At 41.5% G+C, this 23595-nt stretch overlaps 1 protein-coding gene across 7 annotated transcripts in view; it reads left to right on the forward strand.

Annotated features, from left to right (window-relative positions):
- Dlg2 (discs large MAGUK scaffold protein 2) overlaps positions 1 to 23595 on the forward strand; it is a 901904-nt gene that overhangs the window by 565059 nt on the left and 313250 nt on the right. For all 7 annotated transcript variants that reach the window (XM_036186483.1, XM_036186442.1, XM_036186459.1 and 4 more), the window contains one exon: positions 21991 to 22093. In XM_036186483.1, the coding sequence (XP_036042376.1) occupies positions 21991 to 22093 (103 nt within the window). The remainder of the gene's footprint in view (positions 1 to 21990; positions 22094 to 23595) is intronic.

Genomic DNA, 23595 nt, shown 5'->3' on the forward strand with positions numbered 1-23595 from the left:
GTGTGTGTCTATGTGTGTGCCCATGTGTATCTGTGTGTATCCGTGTGTGTGGTGTGTGTGTCTGTGTATGTGGTGTGTGTCTGTGTATATTGTGCATGCGTGTGTGTGTGTGTGTGTGTGTGTGTGTGTGTGTGTGTGTGTCTGTGTCTGTGTCTGTGTCTGTGTATGTGTATGTGTTCATGCAGTTAATTCTCCCTTCCATGTAGTTTTCAAGGTCATCCAGATGGGAGGCAGTTGAGCCATCCTTCAGGCCCATCAATCCCTGTTGTTCTTATTCTATTATCACTGACTTTGTTGTGAGTTAAAGTCATATGTTAAAGTTGTATTTCTTTTTTTAAAAAGCTTCACAGTGTAACTTTTAATATTTGTATGGTTACCTGTGATGACTTAAAAATCCTGCAGACCTTACTGAAGGCTTTAAAATGCAACATAATCAACCCCTTGCTTCAGCATTTCTCCCCCACCTAGCCACAGGAAGGTGGCCATTTAAAGCATCCATTAGTATTTGGTCATGTGGTCTCTCATAACCAATTCTCTATAAGATCTTATATCATTACACCTATTTCTATAGACAATTGGAATTATATATAAATACCCCTATAAAACTTTCTTTTGACTTAGCAATATATCGTGGACATTTTTCAATTTCAGAATCTTAGACATGTAAGCCCCTCCAGGCACACTAGTGGCCAGGCCCCTCCACTGAGGACCACTAACTGCCAGGTTCTACCCACAGAACACTCTAACTGTCCTACAGGCTGGACCCAGTCCCCAACCTACAGAGTAAAAAGCCCACACTCTGGCCTTGAAATCCCATCAACCCCCACCCTGGAAAGCTGTACCCTGAAAAGTTACATGCACATACACACACACACACACACACACACACACACACACACACACACACACACACACACACACAGAAACTCTTTGTAAACCCTTCCCTCTGTTCAGTTCCCTGTTGTTTCTCACCCTAGCAGAGGCAGCCACCTTCATGGTTTTTCTCTCCCAATAAATCTCTTGTGTGAGATTTGTTGTGTGGTGTGACTTTGTGCTATTCCTTGGCTCCCTGCAACTGCCAGGATAACTTTCCATCTGAACTGTATGACTTACATTTGGTGACAAAATCCAGTGTTTCCCCTTGGAGGCCTAAGCTGCACTGGGACCCTATCCCTCATGTCCAGTCCACCCCAACAGACTCATCTTCTGGCTTACTGATTGCTCAGTACCCCATCCACCAGTGGCAATTAGGTAAGTTTCCTTTTAGGTTGGTGTAAACCTTTCCCTGAGTCTGAGGAAGTGATGACCATTGAGTATCCTTTGCCCCTCTGGTACTCTTGGAAGCAGAAGTACCCCCAACATAATCTTGCAAGCTATGGCTAGCCCTCTCTACCTGACCCCACCCCTCAACCTTTGGAGCTGCAATCCTGCAGCTTCCTTAGGCCCAACTGGACTATTTCATCCCTTCTGCCTTCTTATCCCACCTATCCTTCAGAGCTTCCTCTAATTCCATAGTTTTTGTGACTCCATTCTTCAACCTTTTCCTGTGGATGGGACTTACCTCCTAGAGCTTGGTTTTCATCCTCACCTTCTGGCATCTGCAAAAGCTCTGGTACCAGGCACTGAGGCTCTCCTTTGGCTTAGCTAGGCTAAGACCCTGTCTTAGTTTGGGTTTCTACTGCTGTGTAGACACCATGACCACAACAAATCCTATAAAGGAAAAACATTTAATTGGGGTGGCTTACATTTTTAGAGGTTTAGTCCTCTATTATGGTGAGGCATGGTAGCATGCAGACAGGCATGATCTCAGAGCTGAGATTCCTACATCTTGGCTTGCAGGCAACATGAAGTTAGTTGCCTGACTCACTGGGAGTAGTTGAGCATAGAAAACCTCAAATCCCAACCCCACAATGACACACTTCCTCCAACAAAGCCACACCTACTCCAGCAAAGCCAAACCTCCTAATAGTACCACTTCCTTTGGGGGCCATTTTCTTTCAAAACACCATATTCCACTCCATGGCTCCCAAAGGCTTGTAGCCATATAATAATGAAAAATGCATTCAGTCCAACTTCAAAAGTCCCTCTAGTCTACCTCTGTGGACAAGATTGTTATTCAGAAATACCCTATTGTGAGTGGCCACAGCTGTGAAGAAAAGCCCTGTCAAAGCAACTACCTTGGTGGTAGTCATGGAGGCAGTTTTGGTGGCAATGGCAATTTTGGTTGAGGAGAAAACTTCTGTGGTTGCGGTAGCTTCAGTGGAGCCCTGGTGGTGGTGGTAGATATGGTGGCAGTAGATATGGCTATAATGGATTTGGTAATTGTGGAAGCAATTTCAGGGATGATGGAAGCTACAATGATTTTGGCAATTACAACCATCAGTATTCAAATTTTGGACCAATGAAGTAAGGAAGCTTTGGAGGCAGAAGCTCTGGCCCTTATGGTGGTGGCGGCCAGTACTTTGCTAAACCACAAAAGCAAGGTAGCTATGGTGATTCCAGCAGCAGCAGTAGCTATGGCAGTGGCAGGAGGTTCTAATTACATCCAGAACACAAAGCTTAGCAGGAGAGGAGATCCAGAGGAAAGACAGAGAAGCTACAAGTTACAGCAGATTTGTGAGCTCAGCCAGGCACAGTGGTGGCAGGGCCTAGCTGCTACAAAGAAGACATGTTTTAGACAATACTCATATATATGGGTCAAAAAGCCCTCCAGGACTGTGTTTACGACTAACTGTGTAAAAGGTTATTTTAGTTTCTGTTTTGTGGAAAATGTGAAGCATTCCAACAAAGCGTTTTACTGTAGACCTCTTTTCACCCATGCTGTTGATTGCTAAATGTAATAGTTGATCGTGATGCTCAATAGTTGTATCTTTTTTTCTAAGTACTGTGTAAAGTTAGTCTACTCTGAAGTCTCTTGGTCAACTTCCCCAACAGTTAGAAGTTAGAATTCCTTCAGGGTGGTGTCAAGTTCCATTTGGGATTTATAATTGCTTGGGTGGAGAAGCCTTTGACTTCAAAAAGTGTGGTGTAATTAAACTACCAGTTATTGTTGTGACTTTAATGAGTTTAATCATTAAAAGGGTCATCTAAGCAAAGTCACAGTTTGTCTACAAAATCATTGTTGACTCACCCTATGTAATATCAAAATTAGATAATGGTATCAGATAGAATAACAGATGATGAAGCTTGTGTGCCATCCACTATTGTGTATAATCAGTAAATAATTTAATTCTCTTGAAAAAAATCCTCATAGTCAATAACATTGCAAACTTATTTACAAGACTAAAGTTCAAAGTCTCTTCTGAGATTCATGCAATCTCTTAACAGTAATCACCTATAAAATCAAAATAAAAAAGCAGATCACATACTTCCAACATATAATGGCACAGGATATACATTACTAATTCAAAATGTAGGAAAGGGAGTAAAGTGAGGAATTACTGTACCAAAGCAAAACTGAAAAACAGGTGGGCAAACTCCAAACTCTGCATCTCTATGTCTGATGTTAAAACCCTCTTCATATACCCAACTCTTTTCAGCTTTGTTGACTGCAACACTCTTCTTTCTCTTGAGCTGGTTTCACTCCCTGTTAGCAGCTCTCCTCAGCAGGTATCCCAGGGCTCTGGCAACTCCAACCTCTTGGGGTCTCTAAGGTAATCCATGGCTTCAACTTCACAGCTTCACACAATGGCCTCTCTAGGCCTCTATTCATGGACACCCCTGACACAGGCCTGGTGTCAGTGGTTTTCCTTAGTTGCTCCTTGACTCTAAAGCCAGAACCACATGACCAAAGCTGTCAGGTTCTGCTGCTTGCTGTGTCTAGAACATGGCCTCCTTGTTCTGTTACATCTTCACCAGCTTTGTGTTTTCAATGGTTATATTCACTGCCTAAGCTTGCCTGTCCTTGAACTTGTTCTGTAGAATAGGCTGGCCTCAAACTCAGAGATCCCCAGCCTCTGCCTTATTAGTGCTGGGGTCAAAGACGTGCAGCACCATACCTAGCTCTAAACTTTTCTTTAATTCCTTTTCCCAAGTTAGAAATTTAACTGGGTGGGCTCTTGCCCTGAGGTCACCATTCCCTTTGTTCTGTTTCTTAATCTATTTGTCTCCTCTTGAACACAGGATTTAGCTCCATTTCAATTCCTGGAGTTCCTTTTCTCCTCAAATTTTACATTTTCTTGCTCTTTTTCATTATAAATCTTATTAAAGTTACCACTAAATAACCATATGACAGAGTCTATACTAGGCTGTTTTGGGATTTCCTCTGCCAATGGAATTAATTCAAATCTCTGCACTGCAGCTTCAGACTTTTCAGACAAGGGCAAAAACCAGCCACATTCTTCACCAAAATATCACAAGAATGATCTCTAGGCAACATATTAAAATTCTTCTCCTCTGAGATCTCTTGAGCCAACTCCCTACAGTTCAAATCATACCCAGCACACAGTCTTCCATTTTCCTACTAATATGGCCCATTAAGCATCACTTGAAGCATTCCACTGCTTTCCTAACCCAAACTCCTAAAGTCCATACCATTCCAAACAGACACATGGTCCAGTCTATCACAGCAATACCCCAGTCCCTGGTACCAACTTCTGTCTTAAGTAGTTAGGGTTTCCATTGCTGTGAAGAGACACCATGACCATAAAAACTATTATAAAGAAAAAAACATTTAATTAGGGTGGCTTACATTTTCACCAATTTTATCATCATTATGTGACATGGTATTATGCAGGCAAACATGGTACTAGAGATAGAGCTGAGATTCTTACATCTTGACTTGAAAGCAACAGGAAGTTGTCTATCTCACTGGGTGTAGCTTGAGCATAGGAAACCTCAAAGCCCATTGCCACAGTGACACACTTCTTCCAACAAAGCCACACCTATTCCAGCTGAGCCACACACCCTAATAGTGCCACTCCCTTTGGGGGCCATTTTCTTTCAAACCACCACAACCACTAACCCCCACTGAGTGTGATAATGACCCACTGAATGGCTTGGTCCTCATTTGGTCCTCCCTGAGTCCTTGGGATGCCCGCAACTCCAGGCTGCAGTGACATTTTTCTTCTCCTCTTTCATCCATGAGAATGATGTCATCCATACCCTGTGGTTCCCCATTGGGATGCCTCTTAAAAAACCTCTAGCCTCTACACCTGGCACCTGACCTGAAGGGCCATAAATTTATTCACTTTTGCAATCAAATTTGGCTTCAGTAGCCCTTAGATAATCAATACAAAGGGCAGCCTAATGACACCCTAGGTCCTAATATTATTTGGGACCTTTACAAATATTGAGAGTGATCAGGGAAATGGAAAGAGATCCCCCACCCCCTCTTTTCTCTGTTTCAAGCCCTGTTTGTTTTTGTCTGGTCTACCCCATCTCCATGGTGTAAATAACCTATATTTTAAATTACCAGTTGATGCATCTGTAAGTTTGTTGCAAAGTAGGAGCCAGGAGCCATACCTACCTGAGGGGGAAGAAAGCAAAGGAGTGGGCCAGTTGCAACATGCTGGCACCCTACACACACCCTGCACGCACTCTTCACACACTCTTCACTGGCTGGTGCATCTCTCAGCCCTCTTCCGCAGAACCCCTGACTATAGCCAGAACTCAAACATCTCCTACCTATAAGACTTCTTTGTTCTCAGCTCACTGGATTTAGTTTTATGGGGATTCAGATGTCTTTTAGGTATGAGTGGCACTAGACTGTTATTTTGTGATGTCCCATTTCAATTAAAAGCTGGCTCTGGGTTGAGGTATGGCTCCCCTTCTCCAGACTCAAACATGCTTGTTGAAAGGTTTCTTCCAAAATCTCTATCCCATAACAGGTGAGACGCCTGACTATGTGACAGAGAAAGGAGGGCAAAACAAAATAAAGGAACAGATTGCTCCCAATAAGAACTATTGGGGCGGGGCGGTGCTGGTGCATGCCTTTAATCCCAGCACTCAGGAGGCAGAGCCAGGTGGATCTCTGTGAGTTTGAGGCCACCCTGGTCTACAGAGCAAGATCCAGGAAAGGCACAAAGCTACTCAGAGAAACCCTGTCTCAAAAAACCAAACAAACAAACAAACAAACAAACAAAAGAACTATTGGGATACTCATACTTTTTTGGTTTTTGAAAGGTTTTTGCACCCCAATAAGCCTCTCCACTTATAGCAATCCAAATCAGGCCAAATCAGACCGAATTAGAAAAGCCCCAGTTTAATGGCTCAAGTGTTTCCAGGTGATTCTCTGGCCCCACAGAGAGGAGATAGGGACAAGAGACTGAAAAAGTATGAGCCTGTTTTCTGGGATGCAGCTTAAATACCCTGTAGGAGCTATGTTTGCAGGGTTTGAAGGGGAGAGTTTTGAGAAAGAGATGGGGGAAGGTAGTTAAGGTGGATCTTCCACCAGAACGTTCCAGACTCTTTGGGTATATGGATGCCAGGGTGCTAGGGGCTGAGGTGGAGCTCCCACCCAAACAGTTTTAAGTCTCTAAAACTTTTGCTGAGGTATAAATCTTATCTCAAGATTTGTAAGACTAATGTGTAAACTTTCTGTACCTTAATATTTGTAAGCACATTGGGTATGATTACAACCCTGTAAAATGTAGAATGAAGGGATTTATTTAAAACTCATAGTACCCAGGGTTGATAGTTAATCTATACCATAGGTAGTATTCAAGGAAACACGTGGCTTACTTACTGGCATCTTAGCTGCTGTCCCCCCATCGGGATGGAGGCAGCCATGTGGCTGACAACAATCTTACTAGAGTTGGAAAGGATGGGCTTTGCCATGTGACCTCACTCCCATTTTGATTAAAAACTGGTTGGCATAAGCCAACCAAGGAAAAAACAACTCTTCCTAGCTAGCTATAAAGCCCAAACCAGATGATTTTTCCACTCTTTTTGATCACATTAACAAGCCTCCCCCTTATCAGCTTCAACCTACAGTCCCTTCTCTTCCTCTCTAGCCTCTCTGGTTTCCTTTTCTCCCTCCTCAGCAACAAGCTGCCCACCTAGTCAGGGCTGAGGAGGATGGCATCCTTGCTAAGGATCAATTTGTTCACTTGCCTTCAGACCATTCTTAAAGCAGTGAAAAAATCCAAGAGGTCATCCAGGACAAACATGATAACCCAACTCAATTCCTAGACTGCTTCACAAAGGCCCTCTTACAATATATCCATCTGGATTCCAAGACCCCAGATGGAAATCAACTCCTTATGACATACTTCTCCAAGAGTTTCCCTGATATTAGGGCTGAATTTAAATGTGTAGAGAGAGGACCCCGATTCCACAGGCAGAAGTCTTGTCCATGGCCTTTAAGGTGTACTATGAGAGGAATGAAAACACTCCAAAACAAAAATACCTGATGCTAGAAAAGGCCTTTTGACTAGCCATAGCAACTGCCCAGGCTTTCAAGCCTCCAAAAGCCCAAGAATCTCTGGGTCCCTGTTCAAATGCAATCAGGAGGGTCACTGGGCCTGGGCTCTGTCTGAACCCATGTAAACCACCTAGACCATATCCAAGGTGCCATCCAGAAGGGTATTGGGGTGTTGACTGGGGACATCAAGCCCAGATCACCCTTCAGTCAACTTCCTAGGTTTGCCAAATGACTGAGGGTCAGGCACAGGCTCTGATGGCCTGACCACTGCCATCTCCATCAGGGAGCCTCAGGTAGACATTACTGCTTCAGCGTGATCTATCTCTCTCCTTCTGGACACTGCGACCACCTACTTAGTCCTAGCAGAGTTTTAGGGACCCGCCGCTCCTCTTTCCTGTACTATCAGAGCAAGGGGACAGCTTTACCAGCCTCACCAAACTTCACCAAATATATTACCCAGGCTCCATACCCACTCTCTCTCTCCACAGCCTCAGAGGACTTAACTTCTTATCTCTGATCTCTAAGAAAGAATCTTACATGCCCTACTTCTTCCCCCTTTAATACCCTCATTCTCGTGGTTTAAAAAAATTAAACAACAAACAATGGAACCTACCCCTTGGTTCAAGATCTCTGGTTTACCAACTTAGCAGTGGTTCCCCTTCACCCCATAGTACCCAACCCCTCTACTCTCCTCTCCACCATCCCCTCAGAGACCTCCCATTTCTCTATCCTAGACCTCGAGAATGTTTTTTTATCATACCTTTCAATCCCCAGTCACAAAATACCTTTGCCTTTACTTGGACTGACCTGGATACCTATCTTTCCACCCAACTCCCCTGGACTGTCCTACCTCAGGGGTTCCAGAACATCCTACAAATATTTGGCCAACCTGCTATTCTCTTTATCTCTTCCTAAATCCAAGCTTTTACAATACAATCTTCTCCTTTGTAGTCCATCCCTGCAAATTAGCCAGGCTGACACTTCTACCTCATTAAACTTTCTGCCCAGCCAGCCATAGGATCTCACCTTTGAAGGTCCAGCTGTCCACTCTTCAGGTTACTTATCTGATATTAGCCATCACTCCAACTCACAGGGCCATTGCCCTAGATAGAAAATCCCTCAGCTGGGCAGTGGTGGCATGCCAGGTGGTGGTGGTGCACACCTTTAATCCCAGCACTTGGGAGGCAGAAGCAGGTGGATCTCTGTGAGTTCTAGGCCAGCCTGGTCTACAGAGTGAGTTCCAGGACAGCCAAGGCTGTTACACAGAAAGACCCTCTCTTGAAAAACCAAAAAAGAAAAGGAGAGAAGGAAGGAAGGAAGGGAGGAAGGAAGGGAGGGAGGGAGGGAGAGAGGGAGGGAGGAGGGAGGGAGGGAGGGAGGGGGGAAGGGAGGGAGGGAGGGAGGGGGAGGGAGGGAGGGAGGGAGGGAGAGAGAGAGAGAGAGAGAGAGAAAGAAAGAAAGAAAAGAAAAGAAAAGAAAAGAAAAGAAAAGAAAAGAAAAGAAACAAGAAACTCCCTCTAGCAGAGTTCATTTTGCGACCCCTCCTCTCTTCCTCCACAGATTCGGATCTTATTAAAGCTTAACTCTGTTACCACAAGCAGCTTGGTTCGGTGCATTTCAGTGGCCTAAACTGGCATGCTCGATTTTCAATGGTGGCCACTTCTACCACTACACAAACAAATGATCTGAAAATTGTTTATAGCTAAACTTGCTCTCTCCTCTATTTCTTCCTAACTATACCTGTCCAGGGTACCTCTTACATGTGGATGTTTATCGTCCAAGGGACCTCCACCTTTCACCAACAGCCTGTCCTAATAGGGTCGGGAATCTGCTCTCTATCAGGCTGTCCAAGGCCAATTCAGTTCTCTGTAACTCCCTTATCCATCTCTCCTTCACTGGGGCCTACCCCCATGCCTATTTCCTCTATTTCTATATGAGAATTCCTGTTCTGAAATAAAAATCATAAAAACAGGGTTTATTATAAGATTTTAAAAAACGATGCTTGCTTAATGAGGTAGTAAAGCTGCATCTCCATGTACTCATACAAGAATGTACCTTATACTGGTGGACGAAGTTTGTAATATAGGAGTCACCTAGGTATTAGTTTTAAAAAGACATGAAGGGGTCATAGAGAGAAACTGAAACTTGGCACTGTGTGACAAAACTGAAATAAAGAGAGCCCAGAGGAGGCTATTGGTGAAAACACAGCCCAGTTGCAATAAGAATCTAAGAAAATGTTCTGAAAGTCTGAGCATGTGAAAACTTCAGTAAGTTCTGAAGGTCTAAGAAAGTATATAAAGGTCTGAGGACATGAAAGTTTAAGAAAGTTCTGAAGGTACAAAAAAAAATGTTTTAAGGCATGTAAATGAAAGTTCTGAAGGTATGAGAAAGTAATTTAAGGTTGTGAAAATGTTTCAGATTTCTCCCTCCCACCCCATGCTATTGTTATATTAAGATTTCAAAGGCTTAGGAAACCTACACTTAACAATTCAATCAGATTGCCAGAGAGTGCTCACCAGCAGGTTGCCAAAAGGAGATACCTGTCCCTATAACACCTAAATCAACTTCTAAAACACCTGTCCCATGCTTGCTTTCTCTCTGATCAAGCTAGCCATTACTGTTGACACTGGCCAGAGACTTACAGAGTTTGCCCTTATTGGTTCTATAGAAAACATGATGCATATTCAGAAAGACATCCTATCGTTTTTGCAAAATGATTTTATATTCTAATGAATGACCCATGGCACTCCAGATGGGAGATGGTAGTTGTTGGTATACTTTACTACAGCATTTATCACAGCTGCCTATCAGGCACAATCAAAATACAGAAGGTACACATCCCATCTTCTCAACCCCTAGGTACAGACACAGTAGAAGAAATGGTCTAAAGGGTCATGCATCTGTTGTTTCAGAACTTAACCTCTGCATACCAGTTATTGAAAAATGTTTTGCCTGAATGCTTTGGAGAGTACTGGTTGTGTGGACCTCCTAGGTCAAACTCAAAAACACCTTTTGTGACTTTGCCCATTGTCTTATTAGACTTTCTCACCTGGTCTCTCATTAATTGTTCTAAACAAAATACCAATACCAGCAATCCCTTATCTCTCCCACATCTCTCTCTAAGGTATCACAGACTGCTTTAACTCCTCAGGAAATGCTTTGTGGGCACAATGAATTCCAAGGGCTGCAATAATTCCTTAACACTTAGTACTACCATCCAGCCCCTGTGCCCAAACATTCACAATGCCTCAATTCTCTATGGCACTCAAGTGTATCCCTGCCTATATGCTGTAGTCTTGGTCTTGGGTCCTGGTATTCCCTTTTTCCAAAACTAGGGGGGTACCCAGTGAAGAATCCTTGCTGATTCCCATCACAGGGTTTTTAGCAGCATGGCATGACAAACCAGCAGTTCAGGTCATACCCTCTCTAGTAGTCCTGGGTATAACTGCTGATATCACCACTGGAGCAGCAGGACTCTCTACTTCCCTAGCTATTTACCATACGTTTTCCTCTCAGTTCATCCAGGATCTCCAATGAGCAGCTCAGACCATCCTAACCCTCCAGGACCAAATAGACACACTGGCTGACATTTTGCTACAAAGTTGCTAAGGGTGTGATTTACTGACAGCAAAGAGAGGTGGTTTCTGTCTCTTCCTCGGGGAAGAATGTTGCTTCTATGTTAACCAATCAGGTATAATAAAAGACAAGACCTGACGACAATTCCAGACAGATCTCCAAAATGTAAGAAAGAGTTCAATGCCTCTGGCCAGTGAATCCAATATGGAATTGGATACTGCCCTTCTTGATCCCCTCCTCCTGTTTTCATAATCCTACTAATTGCACCCAGCCTCATTAAATTCTTATCTTGATTTCTTCAATAACAGATCCAAAAGATTTCTAACCAGGCTCTTAATCAGTTGCTATTACAGGATTACTGAGGCCTACCACACCTGATTATTCCCTGATAGCAAGATCAAGGTGACTCCAAGGACTTCAATATCCCCATTTAACAGGAGTAGTCTAATGATAACATCTCTCCCTTTCCTGTAACCTGATTGTTTATCAACAATAAACAAAAAAAGGGAGAATTTGTGAAACCCACAAAGCACACAAATGTCCAGAATCCTCCTCTAAGGACCTCCAATTGTCAGGATCTACCCATAGAATACTCTAATTGTCCTGAAGGCTGGACCCAGCCCCTACCCTATAGAATAAAAAGTCCACGCTCTGGACTTGAAATCCCACCAATCCCCACCCTGGAAAGCTGCACCTTGAAAAGTTACACACACACAAACACCATGCAAGAAACTCTATATAAACCCTGCCTTCTGTTCAGTTCCCTGTTTCTCATCTGAGCAGAAGCATCCACGCTCCTGGATTTTTCCCTCCCAATAAATCTTTTGAGTGCAATTTGGTGTGTAGTATGACTTTGTGCTATTTCTTGGCTCCTGGCTGTCAGGGTACCTTTCCATCTGAGCTGTAATGCTTACACAACATATATGCTGCTGCTTTTAATGGATGTATATGTTTTGTTATATATTTCACAATCTGTTTACTCAGTTCCCTGTTGATGGTCATTAACAGCCGATAAATTCAGTGAAACATAATACCAGCAATCTAGAAAACACTACATACCAAAAAATGTTTTGGAAAAAGAATACAGCACTTCCAGATGGTCTCTTTATTTTACAATTAACAAAAGGGGGCTGAGCAATGACTCAGAGGATAAAATTTTGGCCAGATTCAGAGGTTGCATTATTACCAGAATCTACCAAAGATAGCCCTGAATTGGATTCCAAATAAGAGAATCAGTATCAAAGAACACGCCTATCTCAGCCCCTGATGGAGTGTTTGGGGACAGAGGTGGGAGGTGATAGATGCTCTGGATCTTAGAGAAGGTGTGAGGCAGAGCCTGGCAGTGTGAGGTAAAACAGAGGGAGAGGTTTCTTAGCAGCAGTGTTTCCAAGGTTACTGACCTGTGCAGTTGTGTCTTCATGGATACCACATTACACCTACAGCCCTACACAGTTTATACTTGCATTATACAGACCCTTTGATGAACTAAAAAATGATGGACATGAAGAGAGTAGAGCTATGATGCATTGTACAGATAGATCACTGTTCTTGTGTGTAGATATTCTCCCGCAAGTGTCTATGTTGAGGACAAGTCTGGAGCTGTTCCACTGTGTCATAACCAAAGAGTCCCAAAGAACCAGAGTTTGTTAACTAAAGAAGTTCTAGCACAATGTAAGAAAGCAAGGAGCTGTATCTCCAGGGGACAGCCACATCTGACTGAGCATCCATCATCATAGAACTTTGAAGAAGATTCTTGAGCCTTACCCTCAAAGATTCTGTTTCCATGACTACAGCACTCCCTCAGGAAGACAAAGTCATGAAAAGGTCTCTTAACAGTACCTGGTTTATTATGAGTAAATTGTAATTAATTGTCAAATAAAATCTGATGATTTAAATAAAATTATATGATCTGATGGTTATAAACATTTATTGATTGAAGGACTACTACATAGCCTCTACATAGTGTTCTAAGTATTAAGGGTTTGGAGGTAAAGAGATGAAATTCTTATTCAAGGGAAAAATTTTTGATATATGTGATACGTTATCAAATAGGTCTGTATTCCGTAAGATATTAAAGCAAGGTCTGTCCAAGAAAGGCAATGAGGTTAAGTTCAAGGGAGCTTGAGCAAAATGCTCTAAGAAACTGGCATGTAAGCTGAGAATTTGGAAAAGAAGTGGCCAGATAGGAGAATGGCCAAAAAATATTCCAGCTATTGGGATCTCTGGCATGGGTGCCCTGAGGCTGAAGGAGACTTATACTGAGACAAATCAGAATGAGGGTCCTTGTGGGAGGACAGCAAAGCGTGATGAGATGAAGTAAGAGGGATGTGCAGGGATCAAGGACAAAAGTTCAGGTTTTATTTGGATCAAATAAACAAGAAGCCAATGAAAAGCCAATAAAGAAAGGGAAGGTGTGAACTTTATGATGTCTGGCTGCTGAAAGGGAAATGGTGGAGGTGGGCGCGAGTGGTCCCAGGCACAGTAGAAATTGACAGGCTCCCACTGCAGCCTGGGGAGAACTAACTGACCGGCCACCGAAAGTGAGGGTGGAGCTGGAGAAGAGAGGATGGGATGGTAACATGCTCTCTAGCCAGAGTAAATAGAGCCACTGATGGGTTACAGGAGGAGATGAGAGAGAGGGGGGGGGGAGATTCTTTGTTGACAGGCTCAAGTGATGAGTGTAGTGTTGTTAACTGTTGAGAGTGAGAGAAAAACCAACCAGGTTCAGGAGAAAGTTTTTTGATCTTTAAGCATGACAAGTTTGACACGTTTGGTATCCAAATGAAAATATAAAGTAAAAATAAGGATTCGTACGCCTGTAGTTAAGAAATTCATTAGCACTGGAGATAAAGACTAGATCATCGGTTTGTGCAGTGATTGACAAGGTCTCAGGTACCCTTTGCTTCTATGCTTTCATATATATATATACAAATATATGAGTCCTGAAAGTTCTTTCCTGTGCCTTATTCCATACGTTGGGTTTGCATAACCAGGCTGATGTTATTATTTTCAGTTACAGACTGCAAAGTGATCAGCCTTCTACAGATGCCTTTAGCAAAGCTCAGGCATTTCTAAATCTTTTTTTTTTTTTAATATAAGTTTGCATTTTTTTTGCATCAGTGAGCCAAATTTAAAAGGCATGTTAACATTTAGCTGGTAAGACACATAAATATACAATATCAATTTTTCATTTTCCCTGTGTTCCAGAATTCTAGTCCTGAGCTCTCAGGCTGCTGCTGTCAAAAGTGTTATCACTCTCCACCAAGTGCCACTGCCTCAAGGAGGAAAAGGAAACTTAATTAGAAATTTCTACTTCACATGCAATTTATAGTTCATTCACTTTGAAACTTGCTTTGGGGTGCTGTAAAAGTTTAATGCAGAATGAACCATTTTTCTCAAGCTGTCAACAAATGAATACTGAGTATAGAATGTTTGTTTATTAAGCTCTGGAAGGGACCTCAGATATTTAGTATGAGTCTGTCTTCCTCAATGAAGAGTCTGAGGCACAAAGAGATGAGGGGATGTCCCCAAATGGAATAGGCTTACAGTGATAGTACTGCAGCTTAAGACACAAGTTCACAGGCCCCCTGCTTCTTTTTATCATGACCTACTACTCTAGCATTTCTCCTTGTCAATCAACTAGCCCTTTATTGGAGTGGTTCTATAACAACCTAGGTCACCCTCTCACTTATGTGTGACTGGAGAGGAATAGGTAATAGTTGGTAATTGTATGGCCTAACCCTGTGTCAGGCACTGTTCTAGGACCTTTACATACATTAACTCTTCTGCTCTGATCCTGCTCTCCAAAGTGGGTGATCTGAGTCCTGCTACTTTGTATAGCAAACCTCTTCTGCATGTGGTTCCCATGTGCTCAGGTACTGACCCTGGGGATATAGATGACAAAATAATTATTAACATTTTCCATTTCTCTAAACTGCTGGTATGTATCTTAAAAGCCATGGATATCCAGTAGAGAGAGCAAACATTTCCAAAACAAAACACATGATCCTCTCTCAGCCAAACTCACTTTCTATTCTGTATCTCTAGCTTGATTCTCAGCACCCTCTCAGGCCCGATCATCTTTAAAAGTTCTAATGTTTTCTTACCTCCCATTTCCAATCTAATAAGTTGTACAAATATTGTTTGACCTCTGGATGGACCCCAGAACACTTGAGGACAGCTGCATGGGTAACCTCTACCTCCTGTGTTTCCTCTCTCAAGTCTGTGTCCTGTCTCTACCTCAATCCCATTCTTGTTTGCATAATTCAGGCTTTTATCTTATATCATTGGCTATCTTAACACCATCTCCCATCTCCCATTTTATTTCTGATCACTTAAGTCTTGAACCCTGACTTCACCATTACCAGGACTATCTTCTCAAACCTAGGGGAAATCATGTTCTAGGCTTCAATAGAGCCCTGGGTGCTTACTGATGAAACTTCTCTCCATAGCACTCCAGAGCACTCTTGTTGTCCCTTACTTCCTCTACATCCTCTATGCCTGGCACCCAGATGGCTCAAACGCTAGATAATTGGGACATTTGTCGTCTCTCAGCTTCCCTCACTTGGTGTGTGTGAGTGTTCTATTTGTTTGTTTATGTCTCACCTTGTTCAGTACCAAATGAGCTGCGGGAAAACAGTTTACTAATTGTAAAATGCTTTTGAAGTGTTAGCTTTAAATCATAGAAAACCTGAATTTATAACCCAGAGACCCCGGGGGATGGCAGGCCTCCCCACCATCATTTCCCAGTGTCTCCTTGGGGGCTTGGCTTGAGTAAGTCCGTGACAGAGTCCCACATGTCTGTTCACTATATCCTGTCACTTCAGAACAGTGAAGTCATTTTTGTCCACTGTAGAGGAAAGTTACGACCCTTCTACATCGACTTAAAACACTGGGGATGCAGCTGCTCACCTTACTGTCCATAGTCTGTCTGAACAATAAATCGAGACAGTTTGGATTCTTCCCCAGTTTCTTCTCAGCTGCCTCCTTCCTGCCATATTCCACCCAGACCTCCAGCTGTGAAGTAATTTGCTGTAGAGTCCTTTGTGCCCTTTATCTGACTGATTTTAATTGAAACCTGGCACCGCTGTTGTAAACCTTTCCCACTGGGCTGCCCCCTTTGTGTTTTTTTCACAATTAATAACTGTTAAAATTTTGAGTTTTAGATATTCTTGTTTCGATAAGTAGACCTCTACAAAAGTCATTCCTTGATTTTATTACTGCTGATAAAAGCTCGTTTTAAATTTTTAGTTTTGTAGGAAATAGATAATGCTATAATACAGATAGCATCCATTTATTGAATAACTACTATGTGCCAAATATTATGTTAAGCACAATTAATATTGTCTCCAATGTCCTTGAGAACAGCCTAGTAAAATGGAGCTTAGTACCATCTTATGAATGAGCTAAGTTCCAGGGATGCAGTGAGTTATTCAAGGTCCTAAAACTAACTAAATGAAAGGACTAAGGTTAGATAGTCTTGACCAAATCTAAACTCAATGTTCTTCCCATGACACTATTCCTAGAGAGGGCAGGTGACATGAGGTGAGATGGAATAGCCCAGGGCCACAGACAACATCAGGGCTGCCCATGAAAACTGTCTCCAGGGCCATCAGTTCACTCAGTCTCACAGCTGGGATGGCAAGAAGCACCTCCTCCCTCCCATTCTCTACACTCTATTCTGGAGGCACAGGACTGGATGGAAAACTGTTTTCTCTAACTTTAGACTGAGAAGTGGTCCCTATTCCAGTTAGGATAAACTCTGATTTCACAGAAGTGGTTTATCATGCCCTGTGCCCCCAGGTCCTTGAGAGGTGGTACTGCATCAGGGCTAAGAATCAGACTCTAAGATTTAAGGTTCACCAAATCAAACCTCCAGACAAAAAGTTTACCATTTATTATTTGAGCAAGTTATGTTATCCACTGGTCAACTCTGTGAAACCGAGGAGGTTGGTTTTCTGTTTTGTTTTGTTTTTTCTTGCTTTATATAGTTGTCATAAAGGTTAGGGGAGTTTTCTGTATAAAGTATTTAGAACAAACCTTAGTACACAGGACATGTATTTGTTACCCACCATCCTCATCATCCCTAACACCCTCGCCACCTTCATTTTTCTTACCCCATCTCTCACCTCTTCCCCTGCTCATTCCTCCCATAGGTCCCTCAGTAACAGCTACTTCCTGTGGCCTGACCCTCTTTACTACACACATTTATCCATGTTTCCTGTCTGCTGACCACTCTTTCGACTTCTCTGCCTGTTCTTCTTTCTGCATCCTTCTTGGGGAAACTGCCATCCATCTATCCTCATTTGGATAGCTCATTCAGATATTTTCTCAGTAGTACTTCCTCTAGAAAACTACCGCATCTTTCCTCATACTGTCTGTGTCTCAGAACAGTCTGTCCTTGTCTTCTCCTAGCATTTACAATGGACTTTTACCTGTCAGTGTTCTCCATGAAATAGAAAATTGTTTACCAATAGCTGTTACTCTTCTTTTAAACTAAAAAGGGAAATAACTATAATGGATGTTTTTAAAGAGTCATCTGTATCCGGTTTTTATTATAGGTATCTCATGAGACACACATAGGAGGGTAAGAACCATAGTAACCATCCTTGTTGGACTCCTTGACTCGAACCATGTAGCTGAGTTGCTGCTGAGGAATTAAGTGGCATCAGGATGCTAAAGCCATGGTCCATAAGGACATCCAAAAATAGGAAGGGCAGATTGGAGAGAGAGTTCCCTGTTACTGGAAGTATACAAGCTGAAGCAATGGGCAGATAGCAAGACTAACCTATAGATATAGAGGAAGAACTGGGGTCATTTAACTTGGAAAAGAGTCTAGAGACTTATAATACTTGGAAAATCATGTGGAGGAAGTGATACTGTTCTCTGAACCATCACAAGGCTGAACTGGGGCCAAGAAGTGGAAAATACCAGGAAGACAACCATAGCATGCTGTTTTATCACAGGAATTGGCCCAAATTGGGATGGATTTCCATGAGTATCTTGAAGTCCTTCCTGAGTGATAAGCTAATGCCCTATGGCAATTAGATGATCATTTGCCTAAGATAATGTCATGAGAATGTAGTGCTTATCTCTTCACTAACCTCTCAGCCCACTCTATGTCATCGATTTGAAGACCAGGGACTCAGATTCTTATGAGTTTACGGAACAGTGACCATTCACTTGATTCCATACCAGACACCACAATTTACTCAAGCTGATTAAAGATCAAATAGCCAAATTAAAGCTATGATCACATTATAGGAAAGCATAGGAAATTTACTAGATGAATTGGAGATAGTGAAATACAGCAGAAAAGTGTAAAGCTTTTTAAAGAAAGACAACTGTGACTATACAGAACATTTTACAATTCTCTATGACAAGGGACAGCACAAGAATGTAAAATATGTCCAGTAATGTAAAATGTGTTTTGAAAAGAGAATACTGATATCTTAAAACACGCAGATAAAATTTGAAAAACAACTACCTAAACAAAAGTCAGCAAATATAATAGAACAGATATTGTATGTAAAAATAAGTTTAAAAATAGCCAATTAGCATAAAAGATGCTTACCTTCATAACTGAAGAAGTCTAATTAAAAATATAATTGTTTACTTACCAAAATGGAAAAAGTCAAATGGTGAGGCATGTGCAATTAATTAGTAGTGAAAATATAAAATTGTGTTATTTGTAGGAATATAAATTAATGCTCCATTTTAATGGTAATTTGACAATGACTATCAAAATTACCTTTGCTCAACTTTCCATTAGTTGCTATTTATTATAGAATTGTTTACATAGCAAAGTGTTAAAGGACCAGTGTATCCATTAACTGTGAACCAGTGACACAAAATGCTATGTGCTGAATACTGGAACCATATACAGCATTAAGATGAATGAGATCAATGTGGATGTATAATATGTAACTAAGAAAACTCCCTGAGGTTCACTGTGGTTGTGCATGCATTTAATCCCAGCACTTGGGAGAAAGCAGAAGGATTTCTGTGAGTTTGAGGCCAGTCTGGTCTACATAGTGAGTTCCAGGAACTGTGAAGAAAGACCCTTTCTCAAAACAACTCAGAAAAACTTGCTGAGTAAAATCAAGATATGAAACAATGTACACAAATGCCCTCACTGATACTAAATACTTAATCCTGTATTTTATAAGCTGATTTATATTCATGACAATGTAATGAGTAGTATACACAGGAAGTCATCAAGATTATTACATTTTTAAGTTTTATTTTTATTTTTTATTTATATTTGTGTGTGTGTGTGTGTGTGTGTGTGCGCGCGCGCGTGCGCGTGCGCACGCGTGCATTGGCTCCCTTGGAGATGGAATTATAGGTGATTTGTCTACCATTTGATACTGGGAACTGAATTGGGTCCTCCTCAAGAGCAAATCTTAACCACTGAGCCATCTTTCGAGCTCTAAGAGATAACAATAGGAAAACATTTACTTTGTGCTTTTTTATACTGATTTAATTTTTATACACGAGTATTATATATGTACATTACTTCCATTTTATATCAACATGCTATTGATAAATGATATTATTGCCTTTATGTTTCTCTTTTTATCATTTAAATTATAAATAGTAATATTTAATTTCACAGTAACAAATTTTTGAAAATCATATCCCTTTGTCTCACCAAAACCATGTCCAGGGAATTTATCCTTCACAAAGACACTGACAAATGTATTACAAAGAAAATGGGACTGATTTTAACACATCAGCAAGAGTCTCACTGAGAAAGTCTAGAGAGTTCACAACATGGAATGTAGGCTTCCAGTCAAAACTCAACTGACGTGTGCTTGTATGAAAGATGCCCAAGATATATTATTAAATGATAACCAAAACAAGTTGTATATTTATACATGATACCTAATTCTTTAGTTAAAAGACAGTAATAAAATATTTATGTAGTGAGAATAACAGGAATTCAGACACAGCCACATGCTTCACATGGGTGAATTTCAGAGCAACAGACACAGAGGAGACCATCTATGGACGTCAAAATGATGAGAGTTCACTAACATTTTTCCTTCTATAGTTTTTGGAAATTTTACATTAGTAATGTCCATTTCTAACAATAGTTAATTGTTTTACAAGAGAATAAACTATTTAAAATTATTTGGCACCTGATATTTTTGCAGATGAGCTTGCTGTGGGCAAAGGTCTAGATAAATCTGTATCTGTCTTTGCTGACCCTTCTGGCCACCAGAATCCTTCTTTTGGCCCATCAACATCCTCCTGGGCAGTCTTAAAAATGACTATTCTTTACTCTTGAGTAGCTTTGTAATTTCTTAGTTCAGGTATTGGGGGGAGGGTGTTACTTTCCTCTTCCTGTGATAAAATACCACAACCTGAAGTGACTTATAGGGGGAAAAAGGTTATTTTGGCTTATGACCCCAGAAGCAAGGTCCATAATGGCAGGGGAGGCATGACTGATGCCTGGAGCAAGAAGCTGAAGGATCACATCTCACTGATACAGAGGAAGCAGAGAGTAGGAGGTAGGGTGCAGCTGTAAAGCCTCCAAGCTTGTCTGTAATGATGGATGTCTCTAGTGGTGTACTTCTTCCAGCAAGGCTATATCTCCTAAAATTCCATGATCTCCCCAGCACTGCTACCAGCCTGGGACCCAGTATGCAAGCATGTGAGCCTACCACCATAGGCTTTAGACCCTAATAGCCTAACCATTTCTTCATTGTGAAGTGAAAGGAAACAGGTTCAAGGCTATAATATGACTGTCACTCATCTAATGGTTGGCACAGCGTGCCAGGCCTAGCACGGTGAACTTCCCAAAGCTAACACATAGCCAGTGCTTGCAGGAGAGAGTTCACCAGGAAAGAAAGCTAGAAGAAAGGCAAAAGAAACTGTAGAAGTCAATGGGGAGCTTTAACAGAGTTACTAGGAGGGAACAAGGATGGAAAGTTGAAGATTACAGGTGAGCCAAGCCAGCTAGGGAAACAAAGTGGTAACCATGCCTTCATTTAACTGCTCAGCATCTCTTGTAGAAGACTGCCCAAAGCCAAAACAAGAGAATGTATTGAACATTTAGATGAGCTGATCAACTCTGAATTCTTCTTTGGATGTAGCATCCTGCTCTGTGTGCAAAAGGAAACATAGTGAGGATGCCATCTGTGTTGGTTAGAAAACCAGACAGTGTGTTTTCACTTCCATCAGGAAAGCTTCTGGTTCTCCTTCTAGTCTCGCCCACTGTCCCTCTCCTCAGAGGGACACAGAACCCTCGGCAATTATATCTTGATGACTTATTGACTCTATTGATTGGAGAAAGAGTTGAGCTTTTGCTTCTCATTGAATTTGACTTGCTGATGATTTTATTCTTCCTGGCAGAGTTCAGGGCTTGTTTTATAGATGCTCTGCTTCTCCTCCAGTATAGGCTCCAAAATGGGAGTTAGCGACAGCAAAATAAACTCCAGGCACTCTTTATTTCATTTTGTCAGAATTCATTATGGAATTGTGCATGAGAAATGGGGCAGTCAAGTTTATTTTGGAACAGGGCTCAGGGCTGTCTCACCAAGCTCCATATGACAGGACTAGGCACTTACCCAAAGAGAGTGATCTGGCAGCTAGCCAGCCCCCATTCCATAGTCTCCCCAGAACGTCGTCTGAATACATGAATCTGTCAGCATGTACTTGTCTGTGGGCATTACATGTGTCTCTCTTCATTATCATTTTCCCCCTCTAATTTTAAAGCCAAACTGCCCCAGAAATCTGGGAAACCCATGGGAAAATAGAAATGCACACACTAAAACCCTTGTAGACAGGATAGACAAAATATTTCCAACCTAACCAGGCTGTGCCACAAATACAAGATGAAATTTTCATGTCTCTGCTCTCTAAAAGTAACCATGACTCTGAAACTTGCCAAACTAAGAAACACCTGAGTAAGAAATGAAGGATTTCTTTGAGGAACATGGCATAATTTTAGCTAGCTTATTAATTTTGGAAAACGTTTTTCTTCTATCCATATTCTATCTATTTGAATGCAGATATTGTGCCTAAAACGCTGGTCTGTCTTCTAGGTGAATGGCATCGATCTCCGTGGAGCCTCTCATGAGCAGGCAGCTGCAGCACTGAAGGGGGCTGGGCAGACGGTGACAATCATAGCACAATATCAACCAGAAGGTCAGTCCAAACTCATGCTTTGAATGTCCCACAATGGCTCTTTGTGGCTTTGTTACTGACTGTCAGTGCTAATGTTGACCAAGATTGGTAATGTTTTTATTAAACTACTTAGGATGGAAGCTTGGTTAATGTCCCCTAAATCTCACAAAATTGTTAGCCCTACTCTTCCAGGAGAACATTGGGCAATTAGAAAAGTTCATATGAGCAGATGAACTCAAATTCTCCAAAACCAGTGCGGGTTTCATTGCATTTAGATTCTTATCCAGTCACCAATAGATACTAGAAAAAACGAATTCTTCTTTACAATGTGTTAAGTGGACTATGGTTTTGGCACAAGGCAATACCTTAATTCTCATTAATGCTAATATGTCTTTAGATGTTCCACCCACTTCTCAGCTATACAGTTCTCTGGAATCAATAACTGGAAAAAATGCAGGTACTTGAAGAGATGCTGCTGTTACCAGTTGGACTGGCTAAATGAACATTGATGATGTATCCTAAATGGAATGAACTCTTTATTTAAGCATCTGTTTCTCTGGTTAGGATGATTTTCAGTGATACAACTGGGATGTGAAGAGTGTGTGTGTGTGTGTGTGTGTGTGTGTGTGTGTGTGTGTGTGTGTAATGGTCCCTTGCTAATGAAACATAAGCACAACACTATAAAGTTACATCTTGTGCCATAAAAAGAGGAATATGGCTTCCATCTTCACAAAATGCAGGTTACTTGGCTAAAAATGAAAAATATTCAACAGTTGAGGGTGTGATTCCAAGTTATGAAAAGACTCCTTTGTCCTTTTCAGATGATCCCCCATTAACTACATTTCCCTGTGTGTCCTGTGGGAGGTTGAAGTTTGCATCTTGTCTGTGGCAGCCTAGGTTTAATAATTATAGTAGACAGCACGTTCTACAAAAGAATAAATAAAAATACTTTCTTTCTTTTGTATATTGGCATTTTGATTTGATTTGTGCCTGCCTTTAGAATTGGAATTTGCAAGCAAGCTAAACAAAACATTTTAATGAATGCATTGTCTTGTCAGCCTGTGTTCTGTGACCAGAGAACTGGTAAAGAGAGAATGCACAGTGGTCAGAGATTAGCTGCATGGTGAGCACACTGTTCCTAGATCCTGCTAGGAAGTCTTTGTACTTCTTACATATTGGTGCATTTTCCCCCTAATAGGACTCCTTCCAAAAGTATCTATTATAAAACAGAAAATGAAAAAAAAAAAAACTGTGTTAGAATAATTTAGCCAGTTCTTTATCATTCACAGTGAGAACTACTTTATACTATCTTCCATGTTTTCAAAGGGGCTTCCTTTCATTCTTGAACCCTAAGCCCTTCACTATCCCTCAATACAGGGATTAAAGTTCCTGGCTATTTTTCTGTTTCTGAAAATGTCACCTCAGATAATTCTACAGACTAATAAGATGGTTGGTACTCTGATTATACTCCCAGAAAGCTTCCTCATTGAGCAAGTGTTTAAACAACCTTGAGCTGGATGATT

Source organism: Onychomys torridus, chromosome 1 (assembly GCF_903995425.1).
Source record: "Onychomys torridus chromosome 1, mOncTor1.1, whole genome shotgun sequence".
Taxonomy (NCBI): Eukaryota; Metazoa; Chordata; class Mammalia; order Rodentia; family Cricetidae; genus Onychomys; species Onychomys torridus.